Here is a 17,039-nt window from a genome sequence, read left to right as displayed (position 1 = left end):
TGCCCAAGACTTTAAATCCATGCACTATGCTGACAAGAAAATTATCATTTCATTTCAGCAAGCTTTCCATCAACAGTAATTTTCGTCAGGAACTGGCTATTTGCTATCTTAAATCAAGCGAACTATTATTGCATCGTATGATTGTTTGGAAAGCAAATTAAGTTTGCTCGTCAATATATCAACGGATTAACGAATTTAATCAAGTTGCGAAACTCAAACAGCATGAGAAACAATATTGACTGTTCAATTATTTCTAACAGCGTTGGGATAGGGCAATCTGTTATTTTGCTCGATTTGCGTATCAATCAATTTGAAGAATTAACCGTATTTAAGAAATATTGAAAATTGCAGCATTATTTTAAGATAAGATAAGAATATAAGATTAATGCCATTTTGAGTCCCGATACAATAAATTATGGTCAATAGAGATTCAATTTCATGAATCTTTTTTTTAAAGTTATTAAGCGTTTATATCGTAATTTTACATGTATCGATTACATAGAGGACAAAACAACTATGTGTAAAACCTGTCATATATGCTAGGCATTAAAACACAACACAAGTTCATTAAAAATAACCAAGTTCTTCAATAATTACAACTTTGAGCAGGTGCGAGGAAATGCTAAACACGTTTGGATAAGACAACCCACCTGACATTCATTCATTTCCCCATGAAGCATTCGTGTATGCAAATCAGCTTATTAAAATTCATATCCGGGCTACTTTCTATTTACAAACTAGGATGTCACGTCATAGTAGAAAGTTGCTTACATGTGTATTTTCCTTATTAAAAGATATCTTGGGTTAAAATAAAGCAACAACTGAACAATAAACCTTTTAAAAATATTGATCCTGTTCTATTTTTTATTATAAATAACAATAAATTGATTGCGGAGAACTGGAAGCTGAAAGTTTGTCTACAGCACAGAATATATATGGCGGATGATCTGTTAGATTTCGACTTGTTTAAATATCATTTTGGTATTTTTTAGTTGTTTGTGCCGGAATTGAGTGAAGAAACTGCTGCTGCTGCTGCTGCTGCTGTGATTTCTCCAGAAATTGAAGAACTTATGAACATTTCATTTGATGATTAGCCTGAAGTTACAATGATAATGAAAGTGAAAATAAAAGTTAAGATCTAGGTCAACAGCTTAATGAAAGTAATTACTTGCCGACAATTCATGAAGATTAACAACAGGGTAGTAAGTTTAATCTTGAAAATATTGTCTAAGGCAAGGAATAATAGAAGATACTTTTCAGAGTTTAAACAAGTCGCCTTTAAGTAAATATCTTACCTGAAAGGTGCTGTTAATCCGCTTCGAAATGAGAAAAAAGAGGAGTCGGCAGAATTTTCTGGTCTTATTGTTACCTAATTTAGCTCAACATGTCTCCAAGACGATGATGTATTCATACGCGTGGGAAGGCTACAAACTACTTGGAATTATCGAGGGATGAATTGCGGTTCTTGGATAATAGCAACATAAAAATGATCTTTTATTTTTTATAGTTGTAATTATAAGTATTGAACATTATTTTTTGCGTTTCATTGAAGTATGAAGTGTCGGAAAAATTACACCTAATTTTTACATTAACACCTTCGGTTTTGTTTGTAGTCATTGGAAGCAGTGCCCCTACCTTACAGCATATGAACACATTCTTCTATTATCAATAAAAGTAGCAGTGCTTATTTGCGCAAAGAGAACGACCGTAATGTTAGTAATCGCATTTTGCTACATTTTCGGATGTGGGAAGCACATTTCCGCTCGAGATTTCTCAAATGTTCAATATCGGTGCTAGTCCCTAAAAATCATTTCATTTAAAAACAACGATATTTTGATCGGCGAAAGGAACCGTTTTTGCAACTCTTTTAGTAATTATATCGGAAAAGATTAATGTCGTCCTTTTTCTAATTCCGTATAGCACTTAAATGGTAAACCGTCTCTAAGTTTTGAATATCGATGGCTTTTATTTCACAAAATATAGATAATTGAAAGATGACGACCGATGTTTCACCCCAAAATAGCGAAAAGATCGCTGATTCGCCCCTTTAACATAATCTCTGTATTCGCATTCAACAAGTTTCGAATAGAGTATATAAAGGCAAATGAGTAGAGAAAACATTAAAAAATAGTATAAGGCAGCTTTCTATTACACATGAGTATGTTCTCAAAACGTCTGTTAAAGACGTAGGCTTCTAAAAATATGTCAAAGCACGTCTTTTTCATTACATTTGAAGGGAGAGAAGACTGTGTCAGTGCCACATTAAACGATATAACTTTCGATTTCTTTAATTTGAGACCTGATGTGAATAGTAAGATAGCATAGTGGCTGAGCGTTTGCCTCAGGTTTCAGTAAACAATTGACATTCTTTGATGAAAGCTAGCCAGATTATCTGGTTTTATAAACATCTATCGCAGACTGTTTAATCCCACAGAGCAGCAAAAGTTATTCTTTTGTATTTTGTCTCCTCTTGTGAAAGTGTTTTTTGCTGACACCTCGCCCAGCCAGTCCACATTTATAATATGATAGATAACCTTATAAGCAAAATATATGCATTGTGACTGCAGGACAGTAGATGCATAATCAAAAAAGCCGTATGTTCCGTGTATATTGAACATTTCCAAATACGTATAAGCCAATTTGAAAATAGTTATGTTGTGAACTTCAACGATATATATCATGCAATGTAGATTTATTTTATACCTAAGTGCAATCATCTATGCATACTTGTACTGGAACAGTATTTCGTTTCTCATATAATTTATTTTCTGTTTGTTCTGCAACTCATTTAGGTTTTCTGAGGCCGCTTTTGTCTGTTTCAATTATTATCAACCGAGTTCTAAACCTTTACACCTTTTAAAAACTGTTGTGTGCAACCTTGTTGATTGGCCATTTGCAAATTAGCGAGCTCTCAATAAATTTAGTCCTATTGCCCTATTGTGTAAGTATATTGTTGTACAATTATTAGCATACTGTTTGTAATATCTTAATATGTATATATGTAAGTGAGTTCAGTATTGGCATTTAATGCCACTGCCCTGCGACCATATTTTCTACAAGACTTGAGTAGTAATTCGGACGAACATTATTCTATACTAATTCGGATGTACTGATTTTTAACTTAAAGAGTTTATCAATTAATTGGTGCATAGCTCAATTTTATAGACTAAACTTTCTATGTAGGCGTATAAACATGATTATTCTAAGGTTGTTTTTTCTTTATTTTAAATATGATTTAGATTGTTCTTTTTGTAATTTACAGGTACTATTGAGACATTGTATAGACGATCCTCCAATTTTATGCAGATCCTAGTGTGTGCACGACGTTGGAAGTTTAGATATATAACAATAGTTTGTTTATCCCATATATGTTATCATCATTTAACTTGTTAAAATAGGGTAATACGCTTTGATGTAGATGAAACTTGCATATATGTATTAAACATAAAAATGTACGACGTGTATTGATTAATTACATTGTTTTGACGAATGTGTTATTTGTATTGTCAGTTTTTACCACGCTACGATAAATAAACGTACTTCATTATCGTTTGGGTTATCTTTCTGTCGGCTAAGGACAGCAAAGTAAAAAGTCTACACCTCATGACGGGTTGCCTTCTAGATAGTCCGCGTGTGTAAATGGATGAGCAGCCTCAGCCATACCCTACACGGATTAGGAATTTGACAAACAAAGCAATGCCGTTGTTTGAGGACAAAGTGCACAAATACACTGCAAAATTAGAACAGACATGGTCACTCATAAACACTGATTTAGACAAAGTTAGCACAATAGATAATGACTCAGTTGAACATAGACATTCGTACAAGCTATGAATAATTTTGTTCAGCTCTAAAAGAATATATGAACTTTCTTGACACTGAGAGAAGTGAAAGCTCCCTCTCCTTACTTACCGAATTTAAACAGAAGTATGCTGAACGAGAGCATAAGGTGCAAACACCTTTGTCTGAGTTAAAGCATAAGAGAAAATTAAAATTTGATGATGTTAGGTCAAGGTCAAGCAGAAGGAGTAAATCAAGCTCGGTTTCAAGCTCAATTGTTGCAAAAGCCAAGTTAGAAGCAGCCAAAGCAAGAATGGTTGTAGCAAAGAAAGAAGCAGAATTATTGAAACATCAGGCATTGTTAAATGAAGAAAGAAATGTCCAAAATGCACAAGCAGAGCGTCGAGAAAGTGAAATTTAAGCAGAACTTTCTTTGCTTAAAGATGAAAAAGTGTTAGTGGAAGCAATGGCAGTGAATGATGTATATGAGAATGAACAGTCAGAGAATGGGTCAGTTGACAGTGAGCTTATTATGAGTAGAACAAGACGGTATGTCGATGAACATGTACTTTCATTACCACCGCAGAGTGTGATTCCCAAAAAGTCAGAACATGACCATTTTGAAATGTTGAATCCAACAGCAACACCGTATGTACCGCAAACAGTAGCTGTGAACATTAGCATTGATACCAGTAAGCAATTGAGTCAATATCTTGTGAAAAGAGACCTCCTTATGTCACGATTTACAAAGTTCACTGATGATCCTAATGTGTACCTCATTTGGAAAGAGACATTCAAAAGTATAGCTATAGAAATAGACGCTAATGCATTGGAAGAGACGGATCTACTTGTAAAATGGCTAGGTCAGGAATAATTAAAGCAAGCTTCGAACATTCGTGCGGCAAATCCATCTGATCCACAAAATAGCCTTTTGAAAATATGGGAACGCCTTGACGAACGCTATGGCTCATCAGAACTCATAGAATCTAAACTTAGACATAAATTGGAACATTTTCCCAGAATAACAAACAATGACTATAAGAAACTATATGATCTAACAGACATTGTAACAGAAATTCAGAGCCTGAGAGAAAATAAAGTGTTTAGCACAATGCTGTCGTATTTCGATTCAACGGTTGGCATCAACCCAATTGTTTCAAAACTTCCCTACAACATTTAGAACAAGAGGGTCGATTAGGGTAAAAAGTACAAAGTGAAGAATGGTGTTGCATTTCCTCCGTTTAACTGTTTTGTGAAATTCTTGACAGAAATGAGTTCTTGGTACAACGATCCGAGTTTCAGTTTTGATGCCGTCCACCAACCCACCAACCGAGATGTGCCTCATCTGATAACCACCAAAAAAGGAGATTTGTCTGAGCACACAAGTGAACCATCATGTCCAATCCATACATACGCCTTACATAACCTAGACGCATGCAGACAATTCAGAAATAAACCTTTTGAAGAACGTAAGCAGTTCCTGAAAGACAATCACATGTGTTTTAAATTCTGCACATCTAATTCTGCACATCTAATAAGCATGGTATAAAGGACTGCACAGTGTCTGTTAAGTGTAGTGAATGTGGTAGCAGTAAGCACACAACTGCATTACATATCAGCAGGAACATTCCAACAGAAGATCAGAAAGGTGCACATAATCCCCAGAACATACCAGCTAAATGTGCTAAACTATGCAGTGACTCGAATCTGAGCAAATCGTGTGCCAAAATTGTAAAAGTTGTTATGTACCACAAAGACCATTCCTACATCAAATTGCCAATGTATGCCCTGATAGACGACCAAAGCAACCGGACTCTAGCCAAGGCAACATTCTTTGAAAAATTCGAGCAAGGTCTTCAGTTTAAAGAGACGAAATATACATTGTCTACATGTAGTGGAAACGTCACCACATCAGGTCGGCTTGGTGAAGGTTTAAAAAATATAGGCAAAACCGATGGCATTTTTTTCTGTCCGAGAGTAAATCTTAATATGTCCTTTAGCGTGAATGATGTTTGTTATGCCATGTTGATGTTTGGAGATTAAAAATCTCAGACAGGTTTCGTGTCGAGATTGATAAACATGTTATAATAATGTTTTAGTCATTTCGAAACATATTAATACCGGCATGTCGATAATTTATTTTAATGTCCCTACTTCCTGTGGAAGTTGGCGATGCATGCAATTTGTATATAATTGATATTTTATGATGAGCATGTATTCAAGATACGCAGAAACGAGCAGTTCGAGTACAAATGAGAACATACCTGCACACATTGTTTAATGAATGGTGGTATAGAACACTTGTTCATGTCAGATTCCAAATGCATATACTCTGTGGTCTCGGACAATAAGAATTTTAATTCTAGACAAAGGAAATAAACATATGCTGCGATTACTTACTTGACAGAATGAACATGTTACAAATTATAGGCATCATTTTGGTCATAACGTTAAGTTTTCATGTTCAGATAGTAATGTAGTACATTTATTTAGGCTAAAGTGTACAGTTTATGTAAGGAAACTGATATTCGGAGTTAAATGGGTTTTAGTAATGAAAGATAACTTTCATCCATCCGGTGTTCTCTTGTTAGGTCAACCTCCGTTCTGAGTGTAGTTTTTAAGTGTCGTTCGGGGTAATTGCATATGATCCAGATATGCTACCTTGTGGAAGTAACAGTAATTTAATTTCAATATATAAGTCAACATTCTCAGTCAAACAGAGCCAACATTTGTCATACTGTGTTATGCACTGACCACTCCAGAATGATCATTCGTCCAATGTATTTCAAAATTACATATACACTCATGTACCCAATGACGTTTTGCGTATAAATCATACTTCTCGACACCAATGAAAGCATGTAATGATATGAATACACCATCTACTATTTGCTTCCCCCACTAACATCAAGTACACACACTAGGATATTTGGATTATATTTTACGTTCTCGTGAGTACGAACAAGTAGCGCGTCATTGCAACGCTCAGGCCTTCGGTTGATGAAGAGACATAAATGTTAACGTCGTTTAATGTAAAAAAACAACAAACTTTAATAAAATGATATTCTGGATCACGCACGAGACATTACTCTACTTAAAAGAGATTGTAAACATTTATGATCCAGACAAATATATCAATCAACTTACACATTCCAGCTTTGCCTTCGGTTAGTAGAACATGTGGCAATCAATACAGATATGACTTAAATGACATTTATGTCTCTAAGCCTACGACGACAAGTTGTTTTCGAATATAAATTGATAAAAAACAAAGAAATATAGTGGACTAAGAAAGCAGCATGGCACTTCAGAAGCCGACAAAGATAAACATTAAAACTCTATACAGAGCTTAATGCTTTTCTTAATCAGGAAACTTTATTATTGGAAAACCTTTCATTTGAAATGTAATATATGCAAAAGAGAAAAAAAATATTTGAAAGACTGTATAAGACAAACAAAATAATACGGATACAGCAAATACTCTTATAACGAGGAAGTAAAATAGAAATATTTTATCGGAATATTTCCAAGCTGTTAAAACTTTAAGTATTAAACCTCCTTAGAGGCACTAGGTAATATACCGGAAGACACTGAAAAAGGGACACACACATTTATACGTTTAAATCAAAATAAACTTATTATACAGGCATTAACATGGTATAAATAAACGATGGGATTACCAGCGATCAGTGAAAACGAGTTGACTAAACCACGAGATTTCTTAGGGCTTAAACAAGCTTATATGCGTATAATCAAAAAAGATATGTTTTTTTAAATATCTATGTTTCTTATTTAGAGACTTAGATATTCACATTCAGTCGCAGTGAGCTGAGGACAATCAGCTAACAAATTATAGCGTTTACATTTGAATATATTTCGTTCCTTTTTCTGAAGTTTTAAAATACAAAGTTATATGCATGCCATTTTTGTGTACATACACAAATAGTCTTATCTAGTGATCTTAATGTTAAGAAACATATTTGGACGCTATGTTACTGTTGATGCAAGAATATCTTCGCCATTTGCTATGGTTTTTAATGAACTTAAGGCTACTTCGCGCAAAGTACCATATCGAGAAACAGAAATGTGACAGATGATCATTGATTTGTCTTGCCATGTTGTAATTAGGTTCGTGATAAACTCCAAGCTATTATGACAGATGTCGGATCGGAGAATGCCATAGATAAATAAGTTAACGATATTTTATTCGTCGTAACGGTATAGAACCATTAAAGTTTAAAGGTGTAGTTATAGCAATAGTATTGTCAGTAAAAAAAAAATATTGGACAGCTTTTATGATGTCCACATTTTATATCCGTTTTACCGTAATCTACAAACATGTTTATTGCGTTTCAATGTCGATGATTTTTTTACGCAATCTATATTTATTTAAAAGGTGAGAGTTCTAGCCAAGTTGCGACTACTCTAACATCAAGTCATGAGGACGCTATGTTTGCTGCTCAGCAGCTCAATGATGACATGAAAAAGATCCATATTTAAACAGAAAAAGGGCAAGTATCATTCATTGCAGCGAAATACGAATGCATTCTTATTACTGGATAGACAAAAAAGGCAGTAAAATCCACATATCGCTTTAGCGTTCAAATGTTGAAAGTTACTCATCACAAACATCCCGGAGTCACACTCTCTAGTACCGGCTGATTGAATGAACATACCAGCTTGTCAAAAAAGAAGGCAAGGAAACGTATTTGCTTTATGCGATCGTTCTTTTACGCCCCCGACCTGTTGGAATACTCAGATAAAGACATTTAACGAAAGCAGACGAAGATGATCTTGAGAAAGTTCAGCAAGAGGCATTTCGAAGTATCTCCGGATCCAACGACTTGTTGCCTTTTTTGTGATGGCACTAGGTTTTCATTTCCGATCTGTCTACTGAAACATGAGGTGAATCTCTTAAGAAAAGAACGCGGGGCAATTCTACAATATTTTTATTCCAGCCTATCACACTACACTTACGTCAGCCTGGAGTGTTAATCCAAACTCGTGTGAAATAAATTGTGTTTACCGTCCTGTTCAGCCAAGTTGTTGCCGAATATCTTCCTGCCACCATCTTTTTGGATTGTACTACTGGAAACAGTTCGTTTTGCTCCTTCTTTGTACTCAAGTATACTATATAACACGGAATATGTTTTTATTATTTTAACTATAAGCGTAAGCACTAATTGTGTATCAGTCATGCATGCAGATGCCTTGCAGTAATCATAATGACCAGTTGTTGGCATATAATGATTTGTTCAGTGCAATAGCAAGCGATTTAGCTTTAATTTAATTGAAGCAAGTAGCGCATATGCCGATTACCTAGTGGTTAAGCGTTCGCTATGGTTGCGAAAGATCACGGCTTCAGAATCCGGCCGCGTCATACTATCAGACGTTAGAAAATCTAGTGGTCAGTACTAAGATGAACTTATGAAATGTATCCCCTATATCTGCGTTTCACAATGAACATGTTATAAATACAGCGGTATATTCGCAAAGAGATAGAGAATCGCATCCGGACTTTCTGGTATCTCTCTCTATTTTGCCATTTGTTTTCAAATCTCATTATTAGACCGGAAAATGCAATCAATATTTAATCATGTCACACATTGCATATTAAACATTGCATGTCATTTTCATTTAATTTCTATTTCCGGTCTTTAATGTGCTTAGATAAATGCTCTTTTGTTACTTACAGACATCTTCATAATGTGATATAAGTTATTTGTAATCCGGTTGCAAATAGGAAAACATACAGCAAGTGTACATTATACTTCCTTTTATGTAAACCACCGAAAAAGTTTTGTTAAAGTGTATGGCAGTGAAATCCCAGAATCACTTCAAGCTGAAAAAGGGCATTTCTTGGATTTATATATGTCATGATTTCGAATGTTTTTCTTCGAAAGATATATGTTCTAAAGTCATTTTATGACACCTTAGCCATTCTCACGTCGTTATCTTGATGACAGATGACATACAAGTAAAACATATTAGGTATTATTCCTGCAGAAAATGTAATGCATAGGCCGATAGCAGCTATTATAGGTTAAACTTTAGGCATCAGGTGATATACCCCTTTCTGCAAAACTATGAAAACGGATACGAGATACTATAGTACATTTTGGAATAACGTTACATGAAAGTATTATTATCCGGGATATATTATATCTTTAAAAATTAACTGAAAACTGCTATCAAAATATGATTTCTAATACAATGGCATTAACGCTAAACGATAGAGTTTTATAATTAGATATGACTATTATTTAACGTGTCATGTTCTACCGACGAGAAAATACGAAATAATTATGTTCAAAAGAATTAAATGCTTCAATTCAGGAATGCAGAAATATATAACTGGTTGAATTGGGTCATATGTAAGATTGTTATAAGTTTTCAAAATCTTTAGGCAGAAATAATAAAATTGTTCACACACCTTCAACCTTTTAAAGGCTGTTCCCAACATGTATTAATGACAGTTTCATAGTCATGTTTAGATGTTTTTATTTGCCCTCTATATATTTGTCTCTATATATTTGTGTATACCATAATAAGTCTATGGCGAAGAATCTTGTTTCAAGATATTGAATTTCACACGTATATCAAACAGAACAATTAGTGAACATATGAACGACCATTTTTATTAATCATTTTATATCAACACATGTGTTTCAGTGTAAAACCATGATACAGGATACGATTTTAGAATCGATTTAAGGAAATTATATAAATTTATATGGATCGGATCACTCAGTCTATAATAAAGCGAGACTAAATGTTGCGGTCATTTTAATCAACTAAATGCAAGAAACATTTCGGGGATTTAATATCTATATATACATTTAGAAAGAAATACTCAAACGAAATAGACGGACTGCTTTTGAACACAACTTCACTGTATTCGTTGGAAATGTTTAAATGCAAAACAACACTATAACGGAGAATATTACATTAAGGATGCATATACATGTGCTTGTATTGATGTGCTACTTATACTCGTCCTAAAATGCATACAGCTAAAGATAGAAAACACCCAGAGCTCTTGTGGGAATGGTCGAATCTGTACCACCCTTTACGACAATGTACATTGTAGACAAATATGATATTGTTTAACATGTGTCTAATTAACACAAATCCGTTCAAAAATCACTTTTATTCAACGTGAATTTTTCATTAAGTGACATAGTCAGTATGTGGCTGTCATAAATGTAAAAAAACGTTTGATTTACGGAATAATTAGATCATATGCTTATCTGGAAAACCAATTAAGTTTGCTAGTTGTTTTTAATGGAATTGCGAATCTTAATCAAGATGAGAAACCTAGCGCGTGGGAATAACACCAACATTTGCTGCTGATACTGATAAGTGTGTTTTGCTGTTTCATTATTTCTAACGAAGGTTGTAAAATGGCAATTGTTGCTCTGCTCAGTGTCTGATTCTCTCTGACTTCGTCATCGTTCGACTTATTTTACCATTTTAGTTGATATTTCCAGTTTTAGATTGTTCATACAAATAGTCTGTCCATGCTGTTATTTTCTGTCTTAAAGGCATTGTAATAGTGACATTATGTGGACATATATGACTTGGCTGCGTGACCAAATCCTTCTCTATTGCATTAATATGACAAGATAAAATAAGGCAACTTTAGTTGGATCCCGGATGACAAACGATATGAACAGAATGTTTCTTTACCTAATACGTATGTGAATAAATTGATCGATAGTTTTATTGTAGTTTAATAGTTCGTACATCAATCGATTTACACTCAGTCGCAAAACAGAGGAACTCTTATGTTCTTGTTAATTTTATGTATTATATAACGAAAATAAAACGATGTTTGTGATAAAACTTTAGAGCAACTTCTGCTCAAATTCATGTGCGTGTTTTTTTTAATTATGTTTAGGCTAGTAGATAGGGATAAAGAAGGAAAAGTTTTAAACTACTTCAACAATCCAAAGATTGTGTTACATATTATAAAATTTTGTGAAGGAGAATTTTGTTTTATAATTTGTATGACCACACCTCCTGCGATGTAAGCGATGTTGTGGCCGCGCTTGGACCGAAGGGAACGTCAAACAACGTGATTTTTAAATGTATTTCCATTCATAGATGTGACTGTATTAAAAAAATGATATAACCGCTCGACCTCTACCTCTATTCAAGCTCGTCTGATTATAGAACTATGGCTCATTGCCCCCTCCTAAGAGCATTTGACGTCATGTCTTCTGTATAACATCACTATTAATGACGCGGTCGCCTTCGTCGAATAGTCACGTCAGCTTCTCTTTAAACTGATTGGTATACTTACTTAAACCGTGTCTTCGTGCCATACTGACCATTATATAAAGCGACGTCACAGGTTTGTTCACGTTTTTTGCGGCCCATTTTTGCGCTCCTGACTCTAATTCTGCTGAATCTGCGGTTTATTGAAAATGTTCACGTAGGCAAATAATTGAGTTACTATGGCATCCAAATGTCCTGCATATATGCAAAACATTGTCACAACGGTCAAACGTTTTTGATTGGAATCAATGGTTTTGGGAAATCGTTCAAAAATACATGAGTCCAATGCAATCCGCAAATAAAGGTAATATTCTAAATTTTAAACAAATACATTTGATAAATAATGAGATAGCTAAAATATAAACGATAGGTTTGTACTAGATGTATAATTAAGCTGTGCATTTCAAATGCGTCACATGCATTGAGGAAGAACCTCAATGTTTTACAGATACGTTAATGTGTCAAAAAAGTGGGATATACATTATCACTTAGCAAAACACTTGACGTATTTTAGAAACTTGGCGTATTATTATTTTTGCTAGTATATTTCATCGCTTTTACACCAAATCCTGTTCCGAAAAAGTTTCTTATCGACGAAAAAAACATTCACATCTGATCTAAACGGGATAAAATGTCTTGTGATATTCAATTAAACAAAATTATTGCCATTGTATTATATGCTCCAAAACGATATAAAGAGATATTGTGTTTTAATTATGTGCTTCGAAAATAACATTATAAATAACAATACAATGATCATGACAATCATGATCAAACTTACTAGGAAAAAGGGCATGACTTCAAATAATGCGAAACATGTACGACTTACCTTCCTTTAAGCAATACAGAAAGTTTATGACCAGTTGGGGTTTGCTTCTGCCGAGCGTAAAATGATCCCTTTCCTTGAAGATGCATTGTTCCCAAGTCCGCAAGTCCTTTAAATTGTTTTCTTGTCACCTTCAAAGGTTTGAATGTACGTAAATATACATGTTCTAATGCTTTTGAAAACCTATGCGGAACGGATACGTATGTTAAATAGACAATATGCGCCGAATTGACAGCTAAAATCACAGTTGACCAAATAACAACATCCGACATACACACAAACACTGAAGCCCAGATAAGAGTCAGGACATATCCAACATTGAGCATAACTCGCAGAAAGAGACTGTGGTATTTAAATGTATATGGTGTCAGCAACGATATAAGGAAGCATAAGTTCGCAAGCTGGAACACGGCGTGTTGGGCATTCGTCCATTTTTCACAGGGTTTAATTTGCGCCGAAATTGACGAATCGTTAGTGTTTGTAATGTTCTCCCAAACTGTGTACGCATATATGCCAATCTTCGAGGGCACAAATTCAGGAGCGTCCGAAAACATCATCAGTTCCCCATCTTTTATTGATGCATTGGCGTTTGAAACATTGGACATTTTCGACACTGCTGTCTTTGACGTTTTTATCCGTTTCGTTGTTGGTAAGCATCGCTTTTAAAGGAAACAGTATCAAATCCTTTCTTGAAGTAAAACCGATATCATTAATATACTATACATTTTTTATTCCAGCCATCTTTACCAAAAATTAGGTAAAATATTCCTTTTTGCCTTATCTATGCTCGTTTGGTTCTCTCCGTATACGCCTCTGCAGAAAAACGAACTATTGAAGAAACCTGTCTGCATTAAGTTAGAGCACACATTAACATTCCGTTCACTGATACCAGTGTTAATATCAATAACGTCTCCAATGAATCACTGTACAGTATGAAACTGAAAAATTACTCGGACAAATGGCTGTGTTTCTCTCAGAACATTTTTCGATACACGCTTTAGCGCGAATGGTCTAGATAACCCTTACGAAATTTTTCCCCGGAATTGACACGTAATTTAACTTTAAGTTCCGGGCGGAGATATTTTCCAGGCATAGTTTGAATAATATAATGTTTAGTGTTAGAGGCGGAACCCGGCAGGATCCCGGCAGGATTTATGAGGCGAAATATGTAAATGAGGTGGGACGGAATTCAAATTCCGGGCGGAATTTCAGGTTACGGGCGGATTTTCAGATTTAGTTTGATTTTTTGTTACGGGCGGAATTTCAGATTATGGGCGGTATTCAGAATGAGACGGAATTTCGGTTCTGGGCGGAATTTTAGATTACGCGCGGAATTTCAGATTCAGACGGAATTTCAGTTACTAGCAGAATTTTAGTTCACGGGCGGATATTCATGCATATGTCACATGGAGTTTAATTAATTTTAATATTATGTGCGCAATAATTTACATGCGAAAGCTATGATAAATTAACGGACTGAAAAACAATGTGAATAACCATACTAAAGCTTACTGAATTTATTCTGCATTTCAAATATAAATACGCAGAATAATAAAAGTTAAATTATCATATTGGCTATAAAATATCATTCAAGTCACTAGTACACTTCACAGTAGAGTGAGTACTTCCTTATTGTTCAAATGTTATCGCGCATACGTGTTCCTCTTGTGGTGGCCAGATTTAAATCTTCGTCAGGGAACGTCATGGCAGCATTTTCCGTCATATCACATACCCTGAAAATAAGACATTATAATTTTTTTATTAAACCGAAAGTATAAGCTTTCTTATCATAAGAGATCCGAAAGCTTTTTTTTCTCAAAACAACAACAACACACTTATAAAAGTGATATAAGACGAGTGCTAAGTTGCTTAACTCTATGTATGGATACCTAAGTCATCGGTATATAATTTTGCACAATGATTTGTAAAAAGGTAACTATGAGCCTTTACTTCAGCCTTATGTTTATATTTTAGGCAGTCTACTTGTAATACAGTATCTACCTTCGAGTATTGCCAGTGGCCAAGCATATGCTTTCTTGCTTCACCAGGGCGAGGTTTCCCAATACCAGTTCCCCATAGAGTTCGCCAGTTTGGTAATGGTGAACACCTTGTCAATGAGGTCATACATCAAGTTGTCTCCTTTTGCCCCCTTTCGGATAGCATTGGTACATGCTTCGTTCTATAAACCTCACTGTGAGGTAATAGCCTCATCTGTAAATAAGTTGAAACATGGGAAAATTTTCTTATACTGTATCTTGTAAATAAAGTTTTAATGATTTACTTCTATTGAAATTGTGTATTTCAGGTTTATTTGATAGTATTGTATAATTTACACTCCTGATTGGAAACATGATCTATAGATAACCCTGCAACACATGTCAACAATTACAGAAATAAAGTCATACGTAACATGCCATTTAAGTTGCATGCCATAGTAAAAGGCTGGTTGAATTGTATTTCAAATAAATGGTTATTAAAGTCAATTTAGTTAAGAAAATGTTATTTATCTCTTAAAAAGTCACAAACTTCTGAGCGTAAGGTTTTATTTGCAATTATTGTATCATAACATTATGATTAAACAAACAGGTTTAACTAAATTTGTAGTGTTTCTTGCAGCACACTCATTAAGGTAGCATCGACTCCTGAAATAAACGTTTGATTAGCATTCTGATATTTGTATAAAGAAATAAGTAGAGAACATGAATATGTTTCAGGAGGCCAGAAGACGTGCTTACTGAGCAATATTGAAATGTATTCTTACCACAACAGAGTTGCCTGTGGTTACAGGAGTGGAGATGGTTGGCATGCGTTTTCTTGCGAAGTTGACCTTCTAAGTTGCTCCGATAACTGTAAAAGTTGTTTGATTCATTGCAATAATCACCTTACAACAATTGAATGATGACTTATTTTAGCTGTTCACACAATCCATATTATTTTAACATAACTGCTCTCATTCATACCCTTATTTTATCATGAATTACATCTTTATAAAATGTATATATGGTACATTAATTAATTAAGCACTTTAGAGGTCTACTCGAGAAAGCCATTACCTTGGCTGTGAAATTTGTTGATGGAGATGCAGTCGAATTCTGCGTGTGAAAGTGGCTGCTGACATATAAAGAAGAAGACATGTATAATGCGTTTATTTCTGTTAAATAAATTTATTTATTTAAAGATTGTTTTTAAAATCAAGACTAAAACCGATATTCCAGCATAATGCAGAACTTAATTAACATTTTGTTGTTTAAACAAACATATGAAAATGAATATATGTGAACTCGGTAGATTCCGGCAAGCTTCATTTTGTTAACACCGACAGCAATTGTAATTACTCGGAAACTTTCGCGGAAAGCCAAGGGTTAATGCTGATATCTTTTTTTCGTTGCACATATGAACTTCTTTGTGAAGTTAAATGTTTGCGAAATGCTTTTCGGGTGAAAATTATGTAACAAGGCAAATATAAGGTAATATGGTTGTAATAAACAAAGTATTGATACCTAACCAAATATCTTGTAAAGCATAAACCAAGCATTCTTAATCCCCTCGAACTTACTCGATGTAAATCAAACAAAATAGTTATAAAAGTGAGAACAGACAAACACAATTTCAAAACCAGTACTGGTAAAACGAGAAATAGAAAAGTTACCTCCATCTTTCACGACCACGAATTGTTGCATTTGATTATCCGCCAGTCTCACACAGCATATGCATTTTATTTCGCGATTCAAAATTTGTAAGATACCTCAAGTCCGCGTTATTCTTATCAATCACGGCTAATGTTCCATCTGTTGGTCAATACACTTAACCATACGTTTTAACTTCAACGTTTTTCACGCAAGTTCAAATGTTTACTTGGTAAAAGTTAGTTATCCATTATTCGAAAGCGCGGTATATGTATGTCTATCAGTAATGGTTTCAGTGTGGGCATCTTGTGAAACACATGACCGGAATAAAGGTTAAGGTTCTCAAAGGGAAAATCCGACCAGATTTGTGCAAGATAATGCGAGTATTTATAAACAGCTGGATCTTGTACCCCATTGATAGCCCATGAGGCTTATCGGTGAGTCAAATATTGAAGCACAGTATTGTACATGATGACATCGAATCGAGTGGAAGTCAATTATTTATAGCCAACTGGGCTAAGTTTAGT

The 17,039-nt window shown here is 34.6% G+C and overlaps 1 protein-coding gene across 3 annotated transcripts in view; it reads right to left on the bottom strand.

The window, feature by feature from the left end:
* LOC128238732 (blood vessel epicardial substance-like) overlaps positions 1-13,668 on the bottom strand; it is a 168,095-nt gene extending 154,427 nt beyond the window's left edge. For 2 of the 3 annotated variants that reach the window (XM_052954929.1, XM_052954928.1), the window contains exons 1-2: positions 12,890-13,668; positions 12,086-12,193 (exon numbers count right to left, since the gene is read on the bottom strand). In XM_052954929.1, coding sequence (XP_052810889.1) covers positions 12,086-12,193; positions 12,890-13,491 — 710 coding nt within the window. In that variant the 5' untranslated portion in view covers positions 13,492-13,668. The remainder of the gene's footprint in view (positions 1-12,085; positions 12,194-12,889) is intronic. The other variant, XM_052954932.1, reaches the window with a different exon arrangement.
* Between the last annotated feature and the right edge of the window lie 3,371 nt (positions 13,669-17,039).

The sequence above is a fragment of the Mya arenaria genome, chromosome 6, assembly GCF_026914265.1.
Source record: "Mya arenaria isolate MELC-2E11 chromosome 6, ASM2691426v1".
Lineage (NCBI taxonomy): Eukaryota > Metazoa > Mollusca > Bivalvia > Myida > Myidae > Mya > Mya arenaria.
This window is presented reverse-complemented; position numbering and strand designations above follow the sequence as displayed.